Raw genomic sequence first — 17,111 nt, 5'->3', positions numbered from 1 at the left:
TTCAATATTTTCAAACCATTTTTATTAGTTTTTCTTAAAAAATAAGCATAAGGGAAAAATAATTTTAAATTGTCTTTGGTTTTCGGAAAGACTTATTTTTGCATGCTATTTTTCTTCTTCCATGAATTCATGTTTAAAATTGTCCATCGATTTTACTTAGTTTTATACAATTCAAATAGCATAAATATACACGAGTTTACATTTATTAAAGAAAACAGCGTAAGAATCATTTTTCTTGGTTTTTTCTTCCTTTTGTGTACCTCAATTTTAGGGTTTGATTTACAATTTCATTTTCATATTCCGTGCTTGATAAATATGAAATAATGTATAGGAGAAATGATGAATAAATAAGGGTGGTAAGAAAAAATTAAAAAAAATGAATAAAAAAAAGCATAAAGGAAAAATAATTAAAAATAGTCTTTGGTTTTGGAAAGACTTATTTTTGCATGCTATTTTTCTTCTTCCATAAATTCATGTTTAAAATTGTCCATCGATTTTACTTAGTTTTATACAATTCAAATAGCATAAATATACACGAGTTTGCATTTATTAGAGAAAACGGCGTAAGAATCATTTTTCTTGGTTTTTTTTCTTCCTTCTGTGTACCTTTTCTTACACATTTCTTCAACATCTTTTTCACCATCCTTGTCAACTCTTGTTTACCTCTCTTTTCCTCTATACAAAAAAAAAAAAAAAGTTAAATTGAAACTATTAGTAGACGGATACTTATATTTTTAATTGTAAGGTTACAAATTTTCTAAACTAAAGCGAACGAGTTGAGTTCAAAAATCGAAATTAGAGGTAATGAGTCATGGTGGACAACCAAATTCTGTGTTTTTGGTATTGCGAACATGTTTAGCGTGTATATGGGCATCAGATGAAATGTTTACTTGAAGAAATGATACTCGACACTATACAATGGATCCACACAAAAAAGGGCACTCCCCTATGAACGGTAATCAGTTATGTTGGCTATTGTCCTTTCTCGAATTGTTATTATATCTTCGAAGAATTACTCCAGAACTACAAACTAATCGATAAAACCTTCTCCACGTTTGTCGTTGAATGACTTTGATGTGTAACATATGGCTGTTCTCCCACAATCAACGTTAGCGAGAGGTTTGTATTTTTCATGGTCATTTTCTACTGGAACATAGTAATCTCTGCTCTAATATACTAGCGTGACAAGAAGAAGGAATAAAACGAAAACCTTAAAAATTAATAAACTAAAATTCACTAGAAAGCATGAGAAAGGTTTTAAAGTTGGGTGGTACTAGCCACACAATTTTTTTTTTTATGCCACACTCTTATCAATTTCCGGTTGTCAATGACCAAAATTAACAGAATTGTATGAGAAGTAAAAAATGGTGTGGAAATAGTACCATCCTTAAAGTTTATGGTTAAATACTCTGAAAGATAACGGCCTAACACCACATAAAGTTGGTTTTACAATCTACCACAATCCTAGGCTTGCAAAAAAATTTCATTAGAAGCAAAATACAAAGGTAATGTTATCTACACAACTATTTTTATTTCGTACACATCCCTTTCAATTTTCGACCGTTGGATAAAGTGAATTAAATAAGATAAATGACCAAATTAACAAGGGTGTGTAGAAGGTAAAAAATAGGGGTGATAGCACTATCCAATACAAAAATAACAAAATTATGAAAATATCCTCAAAACTTGAAACTTCAAATTTAGCATTATGCCTAAAAAGTCAATTGCCACACATATAAGGAGGTTGCACTTGTGACGCTATTTTAGATTTGATGAATTAAAGAAGATTAGTGGCCAAAATTAACAAAAGTGTATGAAAAATAAAAATAAGTGTGTTATGACACCATCCAATACAAAAATATCCTCAAAACTTGAACCTTCGAAATTAGCATTATACCTAAAAAGCCAATTGTCACAACATATGAGGAGGTTTAACTCATGATGCTATTCTCTTTAAACGGTAGCTCATGAATTGAAACCAACCCAAATCTGCATCATAGAGTTTGCTTCTAGATTAATTTGTGCTTGTCGAGTTATTTTTTGTTCCATTTTTAATATGATTCTACCCTAATTTGTTCTAAATTAAAATATCATTTGATAGAGAGAAGAAAATGATAGGCTAAACCAATAAATGATTTTCGTGTTGATAAGACATTCGAAATATAGCCCTCGTGGTGAAAAAAATTAGAAACTAAACCCTTGTTGTGAAGACGATTAGAAATTAAGGAAAACTAACGAAAAATCCAAAAATACTTCCCTTTTAATGAAAAGCCATTTTTAAAAGGTATAGTGAATAGTACTAGGGAAAAATATAAATATGGTTTTTCGTTAAAAATAAATAGTATCGGGAGTGTTAAAACTCCCTAGAAATTAAGCCTCAAATTAAAATTTCCGTCTAGTCACTGTCAAAAAGCTGCACTTGAGCCTCACATGCAAAGTTGAATTAATCTGAAATGATGAAATTGGCTTATGGGTGTTGGAATTCATATTTCCATGCTTGATGCTAGCCACCAAATTGTTGACAGATGTATGTACACATCAGCAAGATAGGGTTTTGATAGATGGCGTACACATCAACCAAGGTTGTTAGGATTGTGGTTAGACAACTAAAAGGATAAGAAAAGTGAGTTAGTTTTCTGTTACTTAGCTATGAAGCGAAGGTTGCAGTATATATAGCAATCTCTTTGTAATTCTCAATCAATACACTTATAGCAGTTCATTCTCCTCTCTTTTCTCTCTCTCTACATTTTTCTGTGAAGGTTTTCTTTGCTTTCTTTTTCCTTGGTGATTTTTCGCTCTTTCGCCGCATGATTTGAAGTTGCTCGGTTTGTATGCATGATTTGCTGTTCTTGGTGAAGCTCTTGGAGTTCAAATTATGGTGTTTCAACAGAGCAAAGGTTTGTGCATTCTAGCCATTTGGTGATTTGCGTCAATGATCATTTCTTTCTGTTTGATGAATTCTAAGGCAGATTGCCATTATGTGTTAGAAATTGTGAAGTGTTACATGGTTGATAATCTTTACTTGTCGATATGTTCTTGCTTATTATTTTATTAAAGGCCAATTGCCGGAGTATGAAATCTTGATTGAAGGCCGATGGCCATAGTTTATGCTTCATGTCATCTCTCTTCTTTGAAGGTCGATTGCCAAAGAGGGTGTTGTTTCTTGCTTGAATCTTGTGTGTTAAAGGCGGATTGCCAAAGAAATTTTGATTCTTGGTTATCAACTTAGAGGGGTTTTGCTGAGTAATCTTGATTTCTGTGATTGTACAAGTCTCTGTCTGGTTAGCGATCAAAATGTCTGAGATTACAATGGAATCTGTGAAAATTAAGGGTCTTCTAGGAATGTTGACTGTGAAATTGCAAGATGACAATTTTGCTAAATGGAGTTTTCAATTTCAATCAGTTTTGCATGGATATGATTTGTTTGATTTCTTTACTAGTGATAATCCATGTCCACCTAAATTTGTCATACACTCTGAAACTAGAGTTACTAAGGAGATTACTGCTGCATACAAGAATTGGGTGAAAAAAGATATGGCTTTACTTAGCTTGTTAATTGCTATGTTATCTAATGATGCCATAGAGCATGTTATTGGGTGTAAGACATCACAAGAAGCATGAAATGTTAAGATCGCTTTGCTTTTGTGTCTGTCTCACGGATTAATCAGTTCAAAACTGAGTTGCATACTGCACAAAAAGGAGGTGATTCAATTGACAAATTTCTTTTAAGATTGAAAGCTATAAGGGATCAATTGATTTCTGTAGGAGAAAATGTCTCAGACAATGATTCGGTTATTGATGCACTAACTAGCTTGCAACAGAAGTTTGATATGATCAAGACAGTAATACATGAATGGTGATAGGTCTGTTAATTATAGCAGTGGTACTAATGGGACTTATCACGGTGAAAGTTCGAATATGGGAGCAAATGGTTATCAAGGAGGTTTTTGGAAATGGTTTATATCAAGGCAATGATACTTATATGGGAGAAAGTTCAAACATGGGAGCAAATGGTTATCAAGGAGGTTATGGATTTACTGGCTATAATCACAAATCATTCAATTCTTAGAACAATCGTGGTGCATCTAATTCCAATAGAAATGCATATGGAAACAATGCTTCAAAACCATATTTTGGTAACAAATTTAGAGGGAATAATGGTGGTTTTTCTTCTAGTCAAGGCAATGGATCATAGTCTAGTTATAATGATCAGTTCTCTAGTGGTGGTTTTAAAAATGGTTTTCACTTGGCAGAATTGAAATAATAGTATTAACTTCAGATCATTTATTACACCTAAATGTCAAATCTGTTCTCAGATAAGTCATACAACACCTAATTGTCATTTTCAGAGTATCAATGGTTCCAATCCTAATCCATACTAGATATTAGTGTGTCAGATATGTGGTAAGAAAAGCCATGTTGCCCTAGATTGCTATCACAAGAATAACTATGCCTATCAAGGAGCACCACCCCCACCACCAACAATCACTGCCATGACTGCTCAGGGAACCCAAAGCTTCTCTCCAACAAGGAATAATCACCTTTCATAAGGCTTTTCTGCTGTAGATACATGGGTGTTAGAAACTGGAGCTACACACCATATGATAGCAAATGTCAACAATTTGAATCAAGTCATAGCTTACAATGGAGATGAAAATGTAATCATTGGCAATGGTCAAGGTTTGGATGTGAAACATATTGGTTCAACTACTCTAATCACTCTAGCTCATTTTCTATATTTGAAAAATGTCTTACATGTTCCAAATATTACTGTGAACTTATTATCAGTGAAAAATTTATGTCATGACAATGACTGCTGATTTATATGTGATGATCTTATGTTTTATATACAGGACAAGACAACCAAAGTGATACTATACCAAGGAAGGAGTGATGGGGAACTCTTCACCATACCAGTGACAACGTTTACAAGATCAAGTTCAGTCAATGAAGTGCATAAAGACTTGAATGTTGGATTTCTTGGGAAGGTTGTTAAAACTGCAATATGGCATAAGAGGTTAGGGCACCCTTCTGAAGAGATATTGGCAATTATGCTGGGATATGCAAAAGTACTAGTTAGTATAAATGTATCTCAGTTAGTGTGTTCTTCATGTATTACAAATAAAATGTGTAGACAGTTATTTCCTATAAGGCAAAGTAGAGCTAGTTGTATGTTTGAAAAAGTGCATTCGGATGTATGGGGGCCTTCTCCAAAAATTTTAATAAAAAGATACAGATATTATAACAGTTTCATTTATGAGTATTCCAGATTTGTGTGGATCTTTCCTTTGATTAATAAGTATGAAGCAATGTCTGTGTTTGTGAAATTTCATGCTTTTGTGTCTAATCAGTTTAATACTTCAATTAAGTGCTTACAAACTGATGGAGGAGGAGAATGTGTGAGCAAAGGGTTTACTAATTTTCTAGAATCAAAAGGCATAAATCATATGATTTCATGTCCTTATACTCCTCAACATAATGATATTTCTAAGAGGAATCATAGGCACCTAGTGGAGACAACATTGACTTTAATGGCTGAGGCAAATTTACCTCCAACATTATGGTTTCATACATGTGCTTATGCAGCATTTATGATAAATAGAATGCCTTGCAGGGTATTAGAGATGAAATCCCCATATAAAGTCTTATTTGGTAAAGTACCAAAAATACAACATCTAAAAGTGTTTGGCACAGCTGTTTATCCTTTCCTTAGGCCATATAATTCAAACAAACTGGAAACAAGGTCAGTGCAATGTCTTTTCTTGGGTTATGCTATGTGATATAAGGGAGTAATTTGTTACAACATGACAACCAGAAAACTGTTGGTGTCTATACATGTACTACATGATGAATTGATGTTTCCCTATAAGGTACATTCAACTGCAAGTGCAGATAGATCATATCAGGCTCAATCTATGGTTCAAAGACCCATTGTGGTCTAAATGCCTATACCTAGTGTTCTTAGTATGCCTCACATAAATTAAAGGGAATATAATAGTGGCTATCAAGACAATATGTCTGTTTCAATATCTGGAAGTTGTGATGCTACTAGTTCTCCTACATAGGATACTTCATTACAATAGGTAGCAGTTTCACATGGCTTATACTCACAGACATCAAATTCTTCTCCAGAGACAAGTTTCAGGTCTAGTTCACTGTCACAGGGTAATCCTTCACAACTGGAGCTTTCTCCCCTCACTTCCATTCCTTCTGGTATGTCACAAATGTTGCATGTCCATCATGACACTCAACTTGAGGTAATACTTCCTATTTCAACTTCCATTTTATCCGATGTTGGTGACTCCAAAGCTGCTTCAATGCATCCAATGATTACTAGATTGAAGAGTGGTGTGTTACCACAAAGAAGTTATAAGGGATATCTTGTTGCCTTACCTGAGCTGTAATCTTTGCAATTAACTCAAGTTGAGTTTTTTTGGTGGAGGTTTTTCATTTGTAGGTAGTTCTGTTGATGCTGCAGAACCAACAACTTTTCGAAAAGCTGCATCCATGCCACAATGGCAGAATGCAATGCAAGAAGAATATAATTATCTTAGAGCTCAAGGAACTTGGGAACTTGTTCCACCACTTGATGACAGGTCAATTATTGGCAGCAAATGGGTTTACAAACTCAAAAAGAATCTTGATGGCTCAATCTCTCGGTATAAAGCTCGGAGGTTTGTCACAGGAACAAGGAGTTGATTACTTAGAAACATTTAGTCTTGTAGTTAGACATACTACAGTGAGAATATTATTAGCATTGGCTGCAATTAATCAATGAGAGTTAAGGTAGTTAGATATTAAGAATGCATATCTGCATGGTGATCTTCAAGAAGAAATTTACATGAAACAACCTCAGTGATTTGTGGATATGGCTAATCTTTCGTATGTTTGCAAGTTAATCAAGTCATTGTATGGTCTTAAACAAGCCTCGAGGGCCTAAAACTCCAAGTTCACAAGTTACTTACCTGCAATGGGTTTCAAAGCATCTGCTTTAGATTCTAGTTTATTTGTTAAGCAAGATAATGGTGATGTAGTCATTCTACTTTTGTATGTAGATGACATTATCTTAACTGGATCAAACGCGTGCAAGGTACAAAGTGTAATCACAGAGTTATCTGAGGTGTTTGAGCTTAAAGATATGGGAAAGTTGACTTATTTTCTAGGTTTGCAAGTTAACTACAAGAAGAATGGTGATATATATGTCAACCAATCTAAGTATATAAAAGACTTATTGCATAAAGCTGGTATTAAGTCCTGCAAACCAGCATGTACCCGTGCAAGTCTCATGATCAATTGCTAGTCATTGAAGGTACCATATTGCTTGATCCAAGTTTGTATCATAGTATTGTTGGCTCACTACAGTATTTGACCTTTACCAGAACAGATATTGCATATGTCCTGAATTCTGTGTGTTAGTTCATGGCTTGTCCCACAAAGATACATTTTCAGGCAGTAAAAAGGATCCTGCGATTCTTAAAAGGAACTATACAAACTGGTATCACATTTTCAGCCAACACTGCATTAAAGATCACAGCCTTTAGTGATTTTGATTGGGCTGCAGATTTGAACACAAGGCAATCTATGACAGGCTATATTGTATACATTTGTAATAATCTAGTTTCATGGCAGTCAAAGAAGCAAGATTTTATATCAAGGAATTCTACAGAAGCATTAGCACATATTGCAACTGATGTTGCGTGGATTAGAAATGTTCTTTGAGATATGGCTGTTGTCTTAACTTTTCCTCCGGTGATATACTGTGACAGTAAGTTTGCAATTGCATTAAATGCCAATCCAGTTTTTCACTCGAGGATCAAACATTTAGACACAGATTATCATTTCGTATAGGAGTGAGAGTTCAAAAGGGGGATTTACAAGTTCAATATCTACCTACTGAAGATCAAACTGCATACATACTAACTAAGGGTCTACACAGTCCTTCATTCCTCAAGCATTCATTCAATCTCAAGCTTGGAAACCCAGCTGAGATTGAGGGGGGATGTTGACAGATGTATGTACACATCAGCAAGATATGGTTTTGACAGATGGCGTACACATTAGCCAAGGTTGTTAGGATTGTGGTTAGACAACTAAAATGATAAGAAAAGTTAGTTAGTTTTCTATTACTTAGCTATGAAGCGAAGGTTGCAGTATATATAGCAATCTCTATGTAATTCTCAATCAATACACTCATAACAGTTCATTCTTCTCTCTCTCTACAATTTTATGTGAAGATTTTCTTTGCTTTCTTTTTACTTTTGAGATACTGAGCTTGGTGTTAATACAAATTATGTTTAGGGTTTGAACTTAGATTTCTCCTACCTGAAAAGAAGTTCAAAGAAACATAAACATGAAGAAAACAAAGTAGAGAAAGACAAAGTTTTGCAGCCAAAATCATTCTACAGGCTTGCAAGTGAGTGAGAGATGAGATGTGGCTTAGCGATTGATAGAGGCAAAAGAGAGCTGTGTGTGCACCTATGTGAAAGAGGGGAAATGGGTTAACAGACATTGACTATTTTACCATTTTACAAGAGACTCACTTGCAGCCTTTTGACGGCAACTCGATGAAAATTTTAACTTTAAATTTGTAACAATTTTCACAACAAAAATTTAATACTTAATTTTTTTTTACCATAAAAACCATATTCCGAATTTTCTATCAAGGATAATTTAATTACTTTGATCAAGATGATATGTCTTGGTAATATAATCGTATCATCTAGAACATCTACAACGAGGCCCCCCCCCCTCCCCGGCGGCCGGGCGCACGCAGTGACCGAAATACGAATAATTTGGTTGTGCTGCTTTTGCAAGCCTCTGTTTCTTTGCCTTATTTGTTACGTTTATATTTTATCTTGGAAGTTTAACAAAAGCAACCTATTATATACACTAGAAAATCTGTTCACAAACAGTTTACATTTTACAAGTTTCATGACAACATTAAATCTATGATTTGACAATACGATCATAAATAGTGAGCAAATAGAAATTGCTAAAAGTAGATAGTACACAAGTTTTTTTTTTTTTGGGTACACGATAATACATAAGTTAGCACTACAGCCAAGAACTGTTTAAGCAAAATCTATAACTAGGTAAAACTTAAAAAAAAAAAAAAATTAACAGTTAATGATTTTACCACGATAATTTATCATTTTAGAGATTGAAAAGACTTACAAATACATTCTAAATGGTATTTCTGTAATATAGAGTGTTTCCTAGGACCACCACGTGTTGCCCTTCTTTTTTTTTTTTTTTTTTTTTCCCAATCTATCCAACTCCACTAGAAAAGGAGGGTGAAATTTCGGTTCATGGGACCCTTCCTTTCCAAACACAATATTGGTGAAACCATTCACGGACGCAAATTCTCTCGCCGTCCGATCCTTTCGCCGCTAAATCCAACGGCTGCTTCAGCTTAGAATTAGTACAATTACCTAAGTAGTACTGCCTCTCTCTCTCTCTCTCTCTCTCTCTCTCTCTCTGTGCAAACAAGAGCGTGCTCAAAACGTCTAAAGCTTTATAACGCCAACTCTTTTTGCCTCCACAATAATTGTGCTCTCACCTCCATAAACTTCAAAACTCCAGCGGAGAAAAGAACCGGATCCGAGTTCTACTGGGTTGGTCTGAAAAGATCCGAGGAGCAAAAATTTCCACAGGTATTATAGCTCGTTTAATTAATTAACGAACTTTGGTTCGACCTTTTCTTTTCTGTTTATAGAAAGTGTTAAATTTGCTTAGTGCAGTTCTTCTTCTTTCATCTAGTACTGTCATGAAGAAGATCTTATAGCTTTTATTCTTATAGCTTTTATTCTCTTTCTTTGTTTTTCACTCATGAATTATTTGCACTTGTCTGTATCAAGTGAATAATTACCATCATATGATTAATTAGTAATATACAATTAAGGAAGCAACTGTTTTTGTGTCAATTATAGCGCACTCAACACTTAAATGGATAAGTTTGTGAGTTGGGTTGGCCCTAAAAACTCCATTAGGATTGCTGGATCTAAGTTATGTTTTTCTTTTTGTTGAAGTGATGAAATGGTAAAAGTTAGTTTTCTTAAAGAGTTATGGAATTAGGGTTTCATAAGAGGAGACGTTGTATTGTTGATTTGTTGAGTAAAATTTTTTTTTACGTGTGTTTTTGAATTGCAGGCTTTTATCTCTATCTTTCTCGACTTTTGAATGAGTGGTGGTTAATTGTATGCAGGTTTGTGCTTCAAGGTTTGGCTGCCGACAGAGTTCAAAGCTCAACAGCCAAACAACTGTTTGTGGGAAAGTCTCCACAAGTTCAAAGCGAGTTCCTGACAAGTACTCAAGGTAAACTTTTATCTATCTTTTATTGTTTTCTCTTTTTTATTTACTATTTTCTTCGGGAAGTCATGCATAATTTTCTGGGATTTATGACATTGCTTGGAAATGTTGTTTTCAGCTTGATTGATGTGGCTAGAAGACATGCATGTGTGCTTGCATTTTTTTTGAGGAAGCCAATATATTGGAGCAATTTTTCGAGTTGAAATTCTTTTTAATAATCAAGGGGAAAAAAGTAGTGATCTTGGTGAACTTTAGTGGATGGAGATGAGTGGCTTTAGGCATGAATCACATGTTGCACAACAAAGTCGGCGGGATAAGTTGAGAGTTCATCAAACTTCAAGCCCACCTCACCATCTCGACAATTTAGCAAACAATTCTGGGAAATTGCCACTCCATCCAGGACTAAACCCACATATCGTGCAAGTTCGAAATGTGAGGAATGCGAATTTGCTCTATGATCCAACTATGTTTTCTTCTGAAATGCTCGATTTTTCAATCAATGCAAATGCTCCGTTGTCAGCTCACAGAATCACAATGGCATGTCATGATCAAGATCTAGGTGCAGCTCAACCCGCCGGTGAGAGTCAGAATTTTGGTAATTGGAGAAGTACTCTTAATCCACCTCAAAGCATAGATTGGGTGAATAATTACACAAGTGGATATCAGGATGTAGTTCAATCTAGTTTGGCCAACTCATCTGCTGATCAAATTTCTAGTCATCATGTTGCCCAAAAGCACTTGGGAGGAGGAGCAATGCACTTTTCGTCCCCTTCGCTAAAATACGTCAACACTCTCCAAGATGTTGTCACTTCAGCTTCTCAAGGGACACAGCAGGATCAGCTAGAAATGGCTTCAATTGTGCACCAAAGAATCATGGAAAATGAATTTGTTCGCGTTCCAAGCTACGGGAATCAATCAAACACATTGCGCTTCAATAATGCCAGTAATTCTTGGATGGATCGGCAGCCTATCGAGAATCGCCATAATTGGAGTAGTGGTGGTGGCGGGGGACTAGAATTTAGTACTGCAAACAGTGTTGATGAAGAAATGAGGACCGGTATGAGTAGCGATTCCAACCAACAAGGGCTGTCTCTATCACTCTCATCAAATCCACCATCTAATAAACTGCCTGTGGCTCAATTAATTGGGTCTCAAGATTTACATGCGAGCACCGATGATGATGATGATCATCATCATGCACTTAAGGATCTTCAAAATTCGAAAATGGGGAAATCTTCTGGCGGATACTTGTGTTCCATAACAAAGCCATCTATTATTAGCAAAGCTTGTGGAAAATCACATCAAGACATTTTGGGGAATTCTAGTACTAGCGCCTATCGAAGCACTGGTCCTCTGGGTCCTTTCACTGGATATGCAACGATTCTGAAGAGTTCAAAGTTCTTGAAACCGGCTCAACAGCTACTGGATGAATTCTGTAGGGTTAGTGATTCAAAGATACTAAAAACATGTGAGGCATCTGAGAGGATGTCTGGAGATGTGAGTGCTTCAGCCTCAGTTTCAATTTCCATTGAAGCTGGTAATGCAACCGAAACTGAAGTAGTGGCTAAGAGGAACAACTCCGGTGCATCTTCCACTACGTTTTACGGTTCAACCGAAATTAGCAGTGATGGTGGAGCTGCAAGCATATCTTCTGAGTCCTTTTGGCCGGAGTACCAACAAAAGAAAGCAAAGCTCCTATATATGCAGGAGGAGGTTAGTGATGTTTTATGTCTCCTTTTTAATTATTAGTTACTATGTCGATTTGTCAATTTTTTTTTTATGTCTTTGCGATAGAGTAGTATCCAACATTGGATCTTGATAACAATGCGGTAAAATGAGGAGGTAATACTTAATTGGTTATGATTGCATTGGAAGAACCTCATGCATGCTATGTATTTTTAAAATGGATTTAGTTAAACCATTATGTGCATGAGGGTTTTAATAGTCATTTTGCACTCTTTTCAAGTGTTTTTTTTCCATATATTTGTACATACTTGAAATGCACAACGGTAATTTGGAGTGCTAATAATATTTCCGTTAAAGAATAAGATTTTTTTATTTTCTATTGTTGTTTTATAGGGAAAGGAAGTCTTATGATATAAGTTATGATGTGCAACCTCCTCTTGGACGTTTTAAAATGAGATAGTTTATATATAAAGAAAGCAATTTTTATAGACTTTGTTTCCTTGATAATTGACTTTTTAGAGGTTAAGAGTACTTAATTGATTAACAAGCTTTCATGCCTAGTGCAGCTAGATCTAGCATGGTTTGCGTGGTGCATAAATAATGGCTATCATGGGTCCACGATTATGACTTGATTAGAGTTTTACAAAAGTCATATTGATTTGATGGATCTTGACCCCCCATTAAACCACTTACAAGTTTTTAATAGTCCCTGATGACTGTTAAATTTCATCAAGACAATGTCATCTTTGTGCCATAATTATGGGATTAGGCAACTTATTCTCGGCACCCTCTTCGGGCGGTGAAGAATATCATACCACATGTTTAGAAATGCAGGTCCTGGACTCTTATTAACCCCATAAATAACAACGCGAGTCTTGACCCAGTAGGGTTTAGTCATCAGAAAATGATAATTATGTTCCTTAGATGGCCAGTGCGGACGCACACTCACAGTCGTGCGATCTTTCTTACATGCCGATGGCTATGAGCATGAAAGTTCTTACTCACAAACCGTTAGATCAGGGTCCAAATGACATTTCTCCCAACAATAGAAGTATAACTTTATCGGCATTTGAGTATCAACTGTTGGATTGTAACCCAATGTGATTGATGAACATTAATGTCATATTAACGAGTTAATAGGTGATCAAACTTGTATGCATGGTGAAGTATAACAGATACTTGGATTTAAATCTCCTACCTGGCTTGAGTTCTATCGCCATTTTCAGTACAAGAATAGCTGTAGATTTTGTGATACCATTTCTCTTCCCCTACTCAAGGCTTGCGAGGGAAGAGATTGTGGACTGATGAACAGTATGACCATTTTATGTTGCTTGAGTTTGTTGTTTCCTTTTGGTTATATACATTTTCAATTTATGATGTGCTTATCAAAGTATCCGTGTTGCTCTCTATTAATGCTTCTCTATGTTCAGTAATGAGGTTGACAACGTTGATTGTCGAAATTAGTCAGGTTTTGATTTAATTGTTGAATTGTAGCTAGTCTTTGTTGACATTCTGAAAGCAGCAAGTTGAAGTCATATATTTAATATCTTAGCTGAGGAAATATATCATGTTCATTTGACATGCTTAAATAGGGTTTGTTGCATGTAAATACCTGAAGGGAAATGATTTCAACACAACATTTTATTCCCACTGCACACACTTATTTATTTACGTCATTTCATTTTTATATAATTTATTCAACCCAAAGATACTAAATAAATAAGAATGTGCAAAAAAAAAAAAAAATGATTGTACATAAATCACTGAATTTGAATCTTCAAATAAGAAACTTCATTCTAATCCTTGTTGTCAAAGATGACTTTTAGACTAAAACCATGAGTAAGATCATCATCTAATTTTAGTCCATTGATACATTAATCACCTCATTTATTAATTATATTTTGATGTTTGAATTATTTCTCTTTTTCTTCCTAATTTTAGTGTAATAATTATATTTCATTATAATTATAATTTCATTTCATTCATTGTAATATATTTTGTTGTAAACATTTATTAGATAAACTAATTTTTGTTATACAATATATTCCAATATACTTTGTCTTCTTCATTTAGGTAGATTAATTCATTTGATATATTTTAATATATATATTTTGATACACACATTTACGTACATTAATTCAATATAATACATATCAGTGCATGCATTTTGGTACTAACATTTAGGAACAATATTTGAGTCTTTCAAGTATGACGAATTTTAAATAAAATTAATAAATTTAAAAAAAAAATTTATTGGTTAAAAAATAAATTAAAATGTGTATATTAATAAATTCAAATATTTAATGGGAGACATTGAATAAAATACTCATTAATTATTTGAATTAAGGACACATCAAGGGAATATAATCAATATGTAACCTAACACCAGGTTTTTATTAAATTTCAATCTTTTGCAAGGATTAAAGTTAAAAAAACCCATGTTCAAATCATAATTATCAATGGGTTAACACACTCAAATATCTTCACTGCGAGTGTAGGGCCTTGGAAATTAGCTAGATTTCCAGTTAACAGTTGATACCACTTCTTGTTGTCCAGACACTTTCTAGTAAAGTTGAAAACCAAGGTGTCTTCTTGGAATGGGCGACGACCACATTATTTGCTTAAAAGAAACATCCTTTCTGATTGCTGACATAATTTTCCAAGTTGGTTAGCTGTCATCCTATTACTATTATTTTTCGTACCTTTGCCAAGGATTGGTGCAATACTCTGAAAATTCCAAGGATTGGGTGCGATATATTCCGAAAATTCATAATTTTATTGTCGTGGTGAATTTGGAATGTTTCTTTTTCGGTGTGAATCATGGTTCATCCATCAGTAATACTATTAACACAGTTGTGAATTATCAAATTGTCATCCATGACTCGTGGAACCCCAACACATAGGGTAAATAATGCGATTAGTATAGTGGTAAATGTAAATTTGTAACAGTAATTAAACTTCTAGTGGATATATATTTTCTCTGTTAATGACTTGTAAGACATTATCAACTGATTTGGATTCCCTTTTGTTATCTCTGTTGTGGAATTGAAGGTTAGCAGAAGGTGCAAGCAATATCATCAACAAATGCAAATGGTGGTTGCTTCCTTCGAATCAGTTGCCGGTCTGAATTCCGCTACGCCGTACATATGCATGGCCCTAAACGCAGTCTCAAGACACTTCAGGTGTCTTACAAATTCCATCAAGGACCAGCTCAAGCACACAAGGAAGGCTTTGGGAGAGGAATATATGTCATCCTCTGTAACTGCTGCTGGTACTGCTGGGTGCTGTAGTAAAGGTGAGAAAAATTTCGCCAAGCTAAAGTATATGGGCCTAGGTTTCCAAAAACATAATAAGTCTGGCGGTGGGTCCCTTGTGGGTTTCTCTGAACCCCAACAACACGTCTGGAGACCCCAGAGAGGCCTACCTGAACGTTCTGTAGCCATTCTCAGAACTTGGCTCTTCGAGCATTTTCTTCACCCGTACGTACCCATCTCTCTCTCTCTCTCTCTTAATCATTCTCGCTCTCTCTCTCTCTCTCAATCATTCTTTCGTATTCGGGTGATAACTGTTTTTTTTTATTAGGTATCCTACGGACACAGATAAGCACATGTTAGCCACTCAAACGGGTCTATCTCGAAACCAGGTAGGGTAACCTACTCAATATCTAATTATCATGTCTACAGTTCTTTATCAAGTTGGTTTTTTGTTTGAATAATCAAATTGAATAAGCAATTAGCAAGATTTGAATTAAATAAATAGATAGCCTGTAAGAAAATTAAAGCAAATTAGTAGATAGTCTCGTGTACTGTTAATTGTGTCATCGTACATGATGACATGTTGCGAGCTTACTTCTTCCTTGTATTTCAAGTCATTTGCATAAGGGTTGTGCTGATATTGACATAATTATGAACCATAATGCAGGTGTCAAACTGGTTCATAAACGCCCGAGTGCGCGTTTGGAAGCCCATGGTTGAAGAAATACACATCCTCGAGACCAGAGGAGGCTCCCTTGAAACTGGCCAAGATCCTATCAATAAGGATGGAAATTCTGCAAATGAAGGCACCAGCAGCAGGCCAAACAATGATCACCAACTAAGCATGAATGTGATGCCCGATAGACAATTAAAGTGCTTGGGAGATGCAGAGCAACGAAATCAGGATATGAAGAGGTCTAGATTGGAGTGCCAAGTTTCATCAAGCATGGACGGAGGATTGATGGGTTTTGTCCAGGACCAGCGAGGAGGGTTTGAGGCTGGGGGACTTGGAGCTGTGTCCCTCACTTTGGGTCTTAGACATGGGGTGGAAAGTGCCCAGCAGCAGCAACAACTGCAGCAACAAGAGGATCAGCTTCGGCGGCAACTTGGAGGTCAAATGATACGTGATTATGTGGGATAATTTACGACACGAAGGTTACGCAAAATAAGGACAAAATGTAGCTCTGCTAGGCTCCCCATTTCGGACGGCCATGATAGAAAACAAATTAAAGATTGCAATGGAGTATTAGGTTTAGGATGTGAGGATTAAATTGTGACAGAGCTAGTGAGGGGAGCCTGGATAGAATTTGGGTGGAGCGACAGGGTTCTAAAGAACTGTTCATATTAATGTGGTAGAATGTTTCTTCACTATTGAAATTTGAAATATCGACAGGTTGTGAAAAATACGTTGTGACATGAACTTAAGAAAGTTGTATGCGTCCGACCAAATGATTGAAAACATAAAAACGAAGTGTTAAATGTTTGTACGTGTATAAATTATCTACGGCAGGTTGAGTTCTCGATTTTGTTGCAGACATGGATACGGATATTTAAAAAAATAATCAAATTTAGACACCATATATAATCATAGCGGCCATTTTAATTTTGTAATAATTATAACCTAAATTTGATGTAAAAGTACTCATATACCCTTCATATTAGGATTTCTCACAACCACCAAAACACAATCGACGTACTTGATCTGTTGGATTATCTTATCTAGGCTCCCATAACATGAATAGGTCCCACTCTCACAAGAGTATATTAGTACTTTTACATTAAATTTTGGTTATAATTATCATAAAATTAAAACGGTGACTATAATTCTATATAGGGTCCAAAATTTGGTTATTTTTCCAAATT

General features: G+C 35.2%; 1 protein-coding gene across 1 annotated transcript; it reads left to right on the top strand.

Annotated features, from left to right (window-relative positions):
• Positions 1 to 9,460: 9,460 nt before the first annotated feature.
• On the top strand, positions 9,461 to 16,748 carry LOC137716225 (BEL1-like homeodomain protein 8). The gene is made up of 6 exons (XM_068455651.1): positions 9,461 to 9,653; positions 10,205 to 10,314; positions 10,427 to 12,021; positions 15,046 to 15,473; positions 15,577 to 15,637; positions 15,916 to 16,748. The coding sequence occupies exons 3-6, from the start codon at positions 10,567 to 10,569 to the stop codon at positions 16,387 to 16,389; spliced, it is 2,418 nt and encodes an 805-aa protein (XP_068311752.1). The 5' UTR covers positions 9,461 to 9,653; positions 10,205 to 10,314; positions 10,427 to 10,566; the 3' UTR covers positions 16,390 to 16,748.
• The last annotated feature ends 363 nt before the right edge of the window (positions 16,749 to 17,111 follow it).

This window comes from Pyrus communis, chromosome 14, assembly GCF_963583255.1.
Source record: "Pyrus communis chromosome 14, drPyrComm1.1, whole genome shotgun sequence".
Lineage (NCBI taxonomy): Eukaryota > Viridiplantae > Streptophyta > Magnoliopsida > Rosales > Rosaceae > Pyrus > Pyrus communis.
Note: the sequence above shows the minus strand (reverse complement) of the source record. Positions and strands in the feature narration are given on the sequence as shown.